Below are 10500 nucleotides of genomic sequence, written 5' to 3'. Positions count from 1 at the left end.
CAGGTCAGCTGTGGAATAAAAAGAGCTGCTAAAAGTATAAACAACTGTGTTAAATCATTTTCATTTATTCAGAAGACACAGCGCTGCGCACCATACAGCCTCCCACCCCCAGTGGGGGGTAGTCCTGCTCTCTGAGATCGAGGAAAGAAAATTTGTTCTTTTCAGCAGTGTTATGTGGAATTAAAGGAGCTGCTTAAAGGAATGAAATGTGCCGTTAATGTCGTGTCTCCTGGGTTGTTACAGTCACAGAAATAAAAATCTAAACCATTTTCATCTCTCTCTAGTCCAGCTCCGTTTTTTCTTTGGTCAAATATTTTTWATTTAAGTGTAAACAACTGTTACATAGTTTTCATTTATTCAGAAGGAGAGTGGAGAACGCATTTGTTGGCAGCAGTTGGAGGAGTCTTCTAATTTGGACAGCCTTGAAAGTGGCGCAGTGACGTCAGCATCCAACAAGTTAGGCCTTCAAAGACTGCAGCCCATGAATTTGGTCAAAGCTAATGTTTAGCCGACTGCTAGCTTTGCTCGTAGCATCGACGCTAGCCTCATGTAGTGTTTTACTGCAATCAGTCACACATACAGTGAAAATATTACAATTACCGGTACACAAATTCTAAACATCACCATTAAGTTTCTAATGCAGAAGTGATGGCTGGAGTGATAGAAATACACACAGGAGAGCTAAGATATAAAACACTAACCTTTTTAACAAATCCACTCACTTTCCAAGTCTGTCAAAGACCTTGACACCCCAGCCAAAATTTCAGCTGAACTTTCCAGTGATTGCTAAAGTCGGATGTGTTGAAATTCAGTCTAGGAACATCTATGTTAAAACTAAATCTTTGTATAATCCACGCCGATAGTCTGATCATTTCGGAGAGCTGCAGATAAAGTATGTAAATGATATTCATGCGTAACGAGTGGAGATCGCCATCGAAGTCTATTCCTGCCTCTTAGCCTGTACTTTCAGGAGGCTTTGCACGTAAATGAGTTGTTTAAAAAGCCAATTTTATTTATTAAAAAGTAAGCTTGTGAACAGTTCACACTTAAAAGCTCCTTTTTACATTCACCCATTAAAAGAAACATTCACACAGAGTTCCTTCTATTAGACTTTAATGGGAAAAATGACTGTGATTGGTGACTTCAGCCTTTTTTGAGAAAATAAGTTCTCTCCCTGCAGATGTACCTGCGGGAGCTGCTGCGACTCATGCTGCCGCGCTTCCACCAGCACCTGACCCGGCTCGGGGAGGACGGGCTCCAGCTGCTCTTCTGCCACCGCTGGATCTTGCTTTGCTTTAAAAGAGAGTTCCCTGACACTGAGGCCCTGCGCATGTGGGAGGCCTGCTGGGCTCACTACCAGGTCAGGACAAAGTCCAGGCTGCTCCTTTTGCCTACACACGTTTGAAATTAGAGCTTTGCATACCGTGTAACAGCACACTACTCTGTTTTAATACAGCTCCACGAGTGTGTTGACTTTTTGGTATTTTTCAGGAAGCCTGTAGGAGTGAGTTAACTTATTATGTAACCTAAAGATTCAGTGTTATTCTTTTTAAAATCTGGCATCTAAACAGCTGTAATCATCTAGCTATAAATGTCCTCTGAGTCTTGGAGAGATTTAATGGGATTTTTTAAAAAGTGAATTTATGTCTTTTCCGCCCCTCGTTTTTATCAGGGTCCAGTAATTTCGTGACTGTATTCTGTTCCACAAACTAACACCAGGAGCTTAACAGGTCCTCTCGCCGAGGCTCAAATGTCGATGCCTCGCCATCTGTTCAGACACCCTGCTGGATGTTTGGATCTTCAGCTGCAGGTGCTGATGGAGGAGATAGTATTTGTGTCTGTGTGATACCTTTAAACTGTAGCATTGAACCAGATAAGCTTTAAGCAAGAATTACTGATTGATATCAGATTTTTCTTTGAAGAGCAGGCGTCATGCTCTCTGATCGCGTCGTATGAATTTATACTAACGGACAGTGTTGTATAAAGTGCCTGAAAGTAATACTTGAGTAAAAGTACAAGTATCTTATCATAAAATTACTTTAGCAAAAGTTCAAGTCTTCTCTAAGAATACTACTTGAGTAAAAGTCTTAAAGTAGCTGATTTATTTTGTACTTAAGTATCAAAAGTAAATTTCTGACACAAAATGTACTTAAGTCATAAAAGTAAAAGTATTGAGTAAAAATGAACGGTTAGATTTTCCAAAATACATTCACTGGAAGGTGACCTCTTCAAAAAATATTTTTTCTAAAGGTGTGCAACTTTGATTAATTGTACACAAACTAAATACAGTATCAGAATGGTATATATTTATACTTCTCATCCAACCACATTTAAATTCACTCTATGAGCCACAATTTTTAAGGATGTATATATATATTTTTTACAATAACAAGCCGAAATGAAATGGGAGAAGCGACTTTCTACTCTACCTTTTTAAAAAATGTAAGGATTAGAAAGTACAGACACAACGGGTAAAATAAGTCTTGAACACTTCACCATTTTTCACAGTAAATATATTACTAGAGGTGCTAATGACATGAAATTTTCACCAGATGTTGGTAACAACCCAAGTGATCCATACATACAAAGAAATCAAACCATAAATGTCCAGAGATGAAGTTATTTGTAATAATGTGGAATGGCACAGGGGAAAAGTATTGAACACACTTACTGAAATTTATCTAATACTTTGTACAAAAGCCTTTGTTGTCAATGACAGCTTCAAGACGCCTCCTGTATGGAGAAACTAGTGGCATGCATTGCTCAGGTGTGATTTTGGCCCATTCTTCCACACAAACAGTCTTCAAAATCTTGAAGGTTTCGTGGACCTCTTCTATGAACTCTGATCTTTAGTTCTTTCCATAGATTTTCTGTTGGATTCAGGTCAGGTGATTGGCTGGGCCATTCCAGCAGCTTTAGTTTCTTTCTCTGAAACCAACTGAGAGTTTCCTTGGCTTTGTGTTTGGGCTCATTGTCTTGCTGAAATGTCCAGCCACGTTTCATCTTCATCATCCTGGTAGATGGAAGCAGATTTTTATCAAGAATGTCTCTGTACATTTTTCCACTCATCCTTCCTTCAATTATTTGAAGTTTGCCAGTACCATATGCTGAAAAACAGCCCCACACCATGATGTTCCCACCTCCAAACTTCACTGTTGGTATGGTGTTTTTGGGCTGATGTGCAGTGCCATTTGACCTCCAAACATGATGTGTATTCTGGCATCCAAACAGTTCAATGTTGGTCTCATCTGACCAGACTATATTCTCCCAGTATTACACAGGCTTGTTTAAATGTTGTGCAGCAAACTTTAAAGGAGCTTCAACATGCTGTTTCTTCAGCAGTGGAGTCTTGCGTGGTGAGCGTGCATACAGGCCATGGTGGTTCAGTGCATTACTTATTGTTTTCTTTTAAACAATCGTACCTGCTAATTCCAGGTCTTTCTGAAGCTCTCCACAAGTGGTCCTTGGCTCTTGGACAACTCTTCTGATAATTCTTTTCACTCCTCTGTCAGAAATCTTGTGAGGAGCACCTGGTCGTGGTCYGTTTATGGTGAAATAATGTTCTTTCCACTTCTGAATTATGGCCCCAACAGTGCTCACTGGAACCTTCAGAAGTTTAGACATTCTTCTGTAACCGATGCCATCATTATGCTTTGCAACAATAAGGTTGTGAAGGTCTTGAGAGAGCTCTTTACTTTTACCCATCATCAGATGGTTCTTGTGTGATACCTGGCCATCATTTGGGACTGAACCAGCTGATATTAACTTGCACTGACAAGGGGCAGYCTTGCTTTCTAATTACTGAGAGAGTTCAGCTGGTGTCTTGTCTTTCCATGCCTTTTTACACCTCCCTTTCTTCATGTGTTCAATACTTTTTCCCTGTGCCATTCCACATTATTACAAATAACTTCATTTTTGGACATTTATGGTTTGATTTCTTTGTATGTACGGATCACTTGGGTTGTTACCGACATCTGGTGAAAATTTCATGTCATTAGCACCTCTAGTAATATATTTACTGAGAAAAATGTTGACGTGTTCAATATTTATTTTACCCGCTGTAACTGTATAAAAATATAAGGAGTAGAAGTAAAAAGTAGGCTGAAAAATAATTACTCAAGTAAAGTACATATAACCAAAAATTCTACTTAAATACAGTAGCAAAGTATTTGTTCTTAGTTACTTTACAACTCTGCTAATGGACGCACAGGTTGTCAGAAGTATGTGAATAAAATCGTTGGTGTTGTTTTAAAAAAATAAGAGCTTATTAATAAAAAGAACACCTGCCTGTCTTCAGTTTAAAAGTGAACTCCAGTAGACTGAACAATAAAAGTTTGTTGGGTAGGACAGGGATGAGCAACTTTAATGATGGAAGGAGCTTCAGTATTTTTGTTGACTCTACCAAAGGGCCACACAGTGCTGCACACTGAACCACTCTGTGATTTTTGCAGACGGACTACTTCCACCTGTTCCTGTGCGTGGCCATCATCGTTCTGTACGGAGAGGACGTAACGGAGCAGCAGCTCGCCACCGACCAGATGCTGCTCCACTTCAGCAACCTCTCCATGCACATGAACGGAGAACTGGTGCTCCGCAAGGTATCGCTGCCGGGGCGGTGGGGGGGAGGGGCTTGTGTCTTTATCCTAAATCCTCCAACATCTGCAGCTTTGCAACTTAAGTTTATTTATTTTAAGAATTTCTTAGAATCCAGCTGTGTTCTTATTGATTTAGTCCAAACCCAGCGCTGCTTGCATCAAGGTCCCACGATAAACTGCCCTCTGAGGCCTTGAGCTGCTGTCAGGCCGTGCAGAGGATTAATGATCTTCATCTCTGCTGTAGTGCCTGCTCTCATCTTTATTTATGTTGTGTTCGTGCTGCTGCAGCCACGGGCAGCACACCTCTGTTAGCTTGCATCGTTGTTGTTGTTGTATCCGATTTTTGCATCCGATGATCTCAGAGCAAACATTCAGGCTTTTGGAGCTGAACTCTGCGTGACTCTGACCTTGACGGTTTGCTTTTAGCTCAGAGACCGAGCTATTGATTTCTTTTAAAGCTTCAGTGGGTTTTGTTTGCATTTGCTGAAGCCTCACCCTTTTTTGTTTTGGTTCACTTTGTTCCTCCAGGCCCGAAGCCTTCTGTACCAGTTCCGCCTCCTTCCCAGGATCCCTTGCAGCCTTCACGACCTTTGTAAACTGTGCGGCCCGGGGATGTGGGACAGCCGCTACATCCCCACCGTGGAGTGTTCAGGCGAACACCCGGACTCGCAGAGCTGCCCCTATGGAGGCACGTCCACTCCTCAGAACTCCTCGCCCTCCCCGTCTTCCTCACCCAACCACACGCCCACGCCTCCACCGGTCAGCAAGAGAGGCTCCAAAAAACGGGACATTTTCACCTTCAGGAAGCAGTCCTGAGGAGGGAACCTGTCCGAAAAACTCCACATTCACTTTATCGACTCCTAGTTTAACGATATAATTAATTTGTTTTGTCACGAGACATTTCCACGTGGTGCGATGTTGAACACTGCCTTATCAGAATGTTGTTTCAGAATCACGTGAACCTCGACGAGGATGGCTCGCTGTCGGACAGAACGCAGGGCAGGAGGCTGCTTTCCTCTCAGAGCAGAGCAGGCAATAACCAGCCGCTGTGCTGGTCTGGAGCTCCTTCAGGTTTGAGTCTGCTGCTGGCTTGGCATTCTTCCACAGGCTTTGTAGGCCGCGGGTGGTGGTGGTGGTGTTGCGGGGAGGGGTCACATCAGGGTCTCAGGCAACTGGGCTAAATCCTTTCAGACTCTGACGAAGGGTCAAACTTGAACTTTTCAAAGCATTGCTGTGTACTCACAATGGAAACAGTTGTGCGGACGTCAAATTCTCTGTGCGTAGCTTAAATCTGAGCTGGATATTTTTGACAAGAAATCCAAGTTTTTGGTGTTAACTCCTGAAGTTTTATTTTATTTTTTATTTTCAACAAGTGAATGTTTGCATTTATATCAGCAGTTACAAATATTTAGCAATATTATCCCTGCATGAGCAATTCTTTACATAAAGATTTCCATATTTGTTGTGGAAACATGAAAGGTGGGAGGGATCGTCATGTTTTCTCATCGAACAGAACATCCTGTTTGTTTCATTATTAAAACTTTTTATGTTTTTACTGACATCCAGGAGGAAAAAAAAACATTCTTTGTCCACAAGAGTATTAGCCATCTCCATGTTAGCATCATGAAGTCTCACGTCTGTGCACTGCATGAATGTGTTGCCAAAGAACGCTCCAGTTACGTTTTCATCCTGAATTCAATCGTTTTCTGTTCTACTTGAAATTCTAACCTCTGCGTTGACGCAGCTGTCAGCAGGTTGTTTTTTTGTACTCTTTACACTTTCACTTTGAAATGAATGACACTGCAGTCAAACGAGTCCACACGAATGTATGTCTTTGCTTCTTTTCATCAGACATCAACACTTCTAATTCTCGAGTGTGTGTGTGTGTGTGTGTGTGTGTGTGTGTGTGTGTGTGTGTGTGTGNGTGTGTGTGTGTGTGTGTGTGTGTGTGTGTGTGTGTGTGTGTGTGATGACCGCTCCAATTTATTACAGGGGATAGAAAATGTGCAGCAGCGAGGTCGTTGCTCATGTTTTAGGCTTTGTAAACTTTATTATTAAAGTTTTGATCTCGTTGACATGGGGTTGGACTTAAGTTTAGAGAAAAAGTTTGATTCTTTTTTTTTTTATTGATGTGTTGATAATGACATCAATAATCAATAAAAAAAGAAAAAGTTTGATTCTGACTGCATTGGTCTAAGTCACYATCAAAGTGCTGTCATCATTTTGGTCCGAATTAGTTCCTGTTTCTCCAAACTGAGGCTGTTCAATGATCTATCTACAACAGGTAAGATATTACTTGTTCATAACCTTTCCAAAATCTAAACTCTCTCTTCAGGATCCACAGCTTGTTTCCTCTGAAAGCCTTTGAGGAGAGTAATCTGCAAAAAGCTGCTATAATTTCAGATTTTGTAGCATTTTTTTTATGTTTCCAGCCTTCCAGCTGGTGACCCCCCCCCCCTTTTTTTTTTGTTTATCATGAAGCAGTTTTGACAACAGAGAGGCAAAATGAGCCAATTTAGAAAAACATGGTGGGGAAAAACATCTTTGAATGTGAATACATGAATTTATTTACATTACAATCACACTGTTTACACAAAAATGGTTGTTCACAYTTTTGATTTCTGACTGCTGCTTTAAAGAGGTTGATATGAATTGTTGTCATGAATGTTTTCTATTTTATGTTGATMTATTGCTGCACACATCACAGGTAAAAAGAGCCTATTCTTATTACTGTATTATTAAAAACAACACTAACAACCACTTTCAGACCTTTTACTTATTTTGATAAATACAAATGTATTCCTACAAAATATTAGTTTGTGATTGATACAAATAATTATTTGTATTTTGAAACAAAACTAATATTTGTAATTTAAAGTGAGATATTTTGTGCAAACCTTTAATTCAAACTGTTGATTTTATATCACAAACCACTTTTATTGAGCCATTTTATGGATTTAAGTTGATCTAAATAAATAAATATGGAAGTTATTTAAATAAACTGTGTGAAGGCACAAAGCAGCCAGGCTTATTTAAGTATTGTAGAATAAAAAGAACTAGAAAAATTGCATTTATTACAAAAAAAGCAGTGTGAATGCTTATTGCTGGAAGATTTTTTTGCTAAGCTGAAGAAGCTAAAGTTAAGCTGAAAAGGTCTAATGTCAAAACTGTTAATGTGAGATCATTTAAACAGCTCACATTTGCTGAAAAAAGGAAAACAAAAGTGCAAAATTGATAAAAATGTGTTTTAAAAAAACAGCTAGAATTAGCAGAACAAAAGCTCAAATTTAACTGAAATAGCCTAAAATATCACAAAGAAGCAGAAAAAGCACAGGTTTGCTGAATTAGYCTGTAAGAAACTGAAATTATTACAAAAAGATTAATTTAACTGGAAAACGCTGAGATTTGCTYAATAACAGCTTAAACGGCAAAACAACTGAAATTAGCAGAAAGATAAACAAAAATGTTGAAAGTTGAATAAAAATAGCAAAAAGGATAGCAAAGTCATGCTGAAATTGTAGAAAGGAGCTAAAATTAGCAAAACAGAAGCCGAAGAAAGCTAATATATCTCATGTAAGTTTAACAAAACAATGGGTAAAAAGTAATTATTTAGTGTTTTAAGGATGTTGAAGACAGCTCCATTCATTTTCAATGAGAGCAAAAATGGCAGGAAAAGCAAAATGACTAAAATATAAACTGCARAAATACCAAAAGTCATAGAGTGTCCTGAAGGAGCTGAACACTGATGTATGAGTTTTTGAAATTACACAAAAATTTCAAAACAAGTTATGTGCTGAGAAAAATATGGGGGGGAAAATGATGAATTGTGTAACCGTTTGAAAAGCATTAATTAATACAATTATTCTTATTAAACCCATTTTCTGTTCCCACTTTTAGAATCAGAGCTGTCTGCCTTTATCAGAGCATAAAATTAAGCTCCTGAGCAGGAAGTACATCCATCAGCACTAACAAATGACTGGAAGAGAAAACATGAATCCTTTTTAAACAGACGAGAGCGAACACTGAAAGCCACTTGAGAGGCTCAAACCTGGCCTTGCAGAGGACAGCGGACCTTGAAGACAAATCAGTGAGKGTGGCAGGAACGACCTGCAGCTGCAAAAAGCTTGAAAACGGCTTAAATAAAAAAACATTTAAAGGTTTGTAGTTTGTTACTGAAGGCTACAAATAATTTAATCAAATTTAATCTTAATTTAACAACATGAAAGCCTTATTGCTCYTGTTCAGTAACTTTTCTTATGTTAGTTAAATAGTCTGACACAAAAATAGTTTCTGTGTTTTCTGAAGCAATYTCTGTTCTGGACTAGAACTGTAAAGAGTTAATACGATAATGCCTGCTAATGAAAACGATAAAAACAAACAAAACAGCAGCTTTAACAAAATAGAATGAGGTAGCAACTGTCTTCAACTTTGTAGTRTTTTTTTTTWTTATTATTCCAACATGTTGAACCTTATCAAAGCTTTTAAATTGGGCCTTTTTTAAAATAAATTGTCACGTCAGGTTAAATTTGAACGTCTGAAATGTGCTGAATAAAACCAGTTTTTGGGTTTTGTTTCCGACTTCACTGAAGTCTGAACCAGTTTTACTAGAGGAACACCAGCTTCCTGACATTGTTTGGCTTTTACTGGAACTTCCCACATCTGATGAAAAACATAAAAAAACTTTCCTCATCATGGCGATTAGTGAGATAAACCATCTGATGAAATAAAGTAAACCTTTCTGGATGTGGACTACATTTCATCTCAGAACATTTCTGCACCTGACTCATTTTGGAAGCAGTCCAAAGCCCTGTCACTAACATGTTGCCCTGCGAGGTCTTTTAKCATGATGTTTGGAAATATGTGTCCAAAGAAGGATGGAAAAGATGAGTTATGAAGTCTGTTTTCAGTTTTCAGATGAGCTAAAGCCTCCTTGAKTGAACGATCTCCGTCTTATCAGCCTCGGCTGCTTGTTGTGGCTCCTTGACGGCGCGTGTGATTCCTCAGGCACATGACAACCATCAACTGTCTGTCACTGACAGCTGTGGAGATGCTATCAGACCTCATTATCAAGTGTTTCTCTAAAAGAAAAACAAACAAAAGCGAGGAAGTAGTCAGGCTGACAGGTGCCTTTGGGGACTGGCTGGTTGTGCYGGTATTCTAGTCTTTTGAGGTATTAGCAAAATAATATTTAAAGTATTGTTTTACTGGAACAATCAGACATGTTAAGCTTGTTTTTATTTGTGCGTCGTGACCTATCAGTCCTTTTTCATCTCTTTTTATCCTCCTCTTCTTTTTTCTGACAAACAATAGAATAAAAACACCAGAGTTGACCAAAAGGCTTTATTGTTTTAGTAAATAAAGTTTATCAAAAGACCCGTGTCTTTAAAATAAAAACACCAATAAGATTTTCAAACCCAGCATTGCTTGAAGTGTTTTCATTGTTGTTTGCTTCAGACATTTTGTATTCGTGTTTATTAAACAAGAGTACAACTGTTGTACATACATCTTTGCATGAACTTATTGCACCGCTTGTTGGTTTAAGAAAAACGCACATTGGTTCTTGAACCCCATGGGGACCTTCCATTGACTTCCATTCATTTTTTTTTTTTAGACTTTATATCCTAACGCTGACCATTTACCTTATAATAACCTCACAGGTACCTGACCCTAAAACTAACCTACACTTCAGTCCTAAACCTGACCTCCCCACATTTGCATTTGGACCCCTTAGGGACCTGGCATTGGTCTCCATGATTCACTCCGGTCCCCACAAGGCTGCTTTTTTGGGGGAAATTTTCCCCACATTGTAGGACCCCCCCCCCCCCACACACACACACACACACACACCCACACACACACACACACACACACCCTCTCTCTCCCTCACTTCTTCCTTCCTCTCAGC

General features: G+C 39.2%; 1 protein-coding gene across 4 annotated transcripts in view; it reads left to right on the top strand.

Moving 5' to 3' along the window:
• Nucleotides 1-7355, top strand: part of tbc1d16 (TBC1 domain family, member 16) — a 28771-nt gene extending 21416 nt beyond the window's left edge. For all 4 annotated transcript variants that reach the window (XM_014010144.1, XM_014010143.1, XM_014010142.1 and 1 more), the window contains 3 exons: nucleotides 1181-1360; nucleotides 4452-4598; nucleotides 5124-7355. In XM_014010144.1, coding sequence (XP_013865598.1) covers nucleotides 1181-1360; nucleotides 4452-4598; nucleotides 5124-5411 — 615 coding nt within the window. In that variant the 3' untranslated portion in view covers nucleotides 5412-7355. The remainder of the gene's footprint in view (nucleotides 1-1180; nucleotides 1361-4451; nucleotides 4599-5123) is intronic.
• Nucleotides 7356-10500: the final 3145 nt, after the last annotated feature.

The sequence above is a fragment of the Austrofundulus limnaeus genome, unplaced genomic scaffold, assembly GCF_001266775.1.
Source record: "Austrofundulus limnaeus strain Quisiro unplaced genomic scaffold, Austrofundulus_limnaeus-1.0 Scaffold65, whole genome shotgun sequence".
NCBI classification, from domain to species: Eukaryota; Metazoa; Chordata; class Actinopteri; order Cyprinodontiformes; family Rivulidae; genus Austrofundulus; species Austrofundulus limnaeus.
Note: the sequence above shows the minus strand (reverse complement) of the source record. Positions and strands in the feature narration are given on the sequence as shown.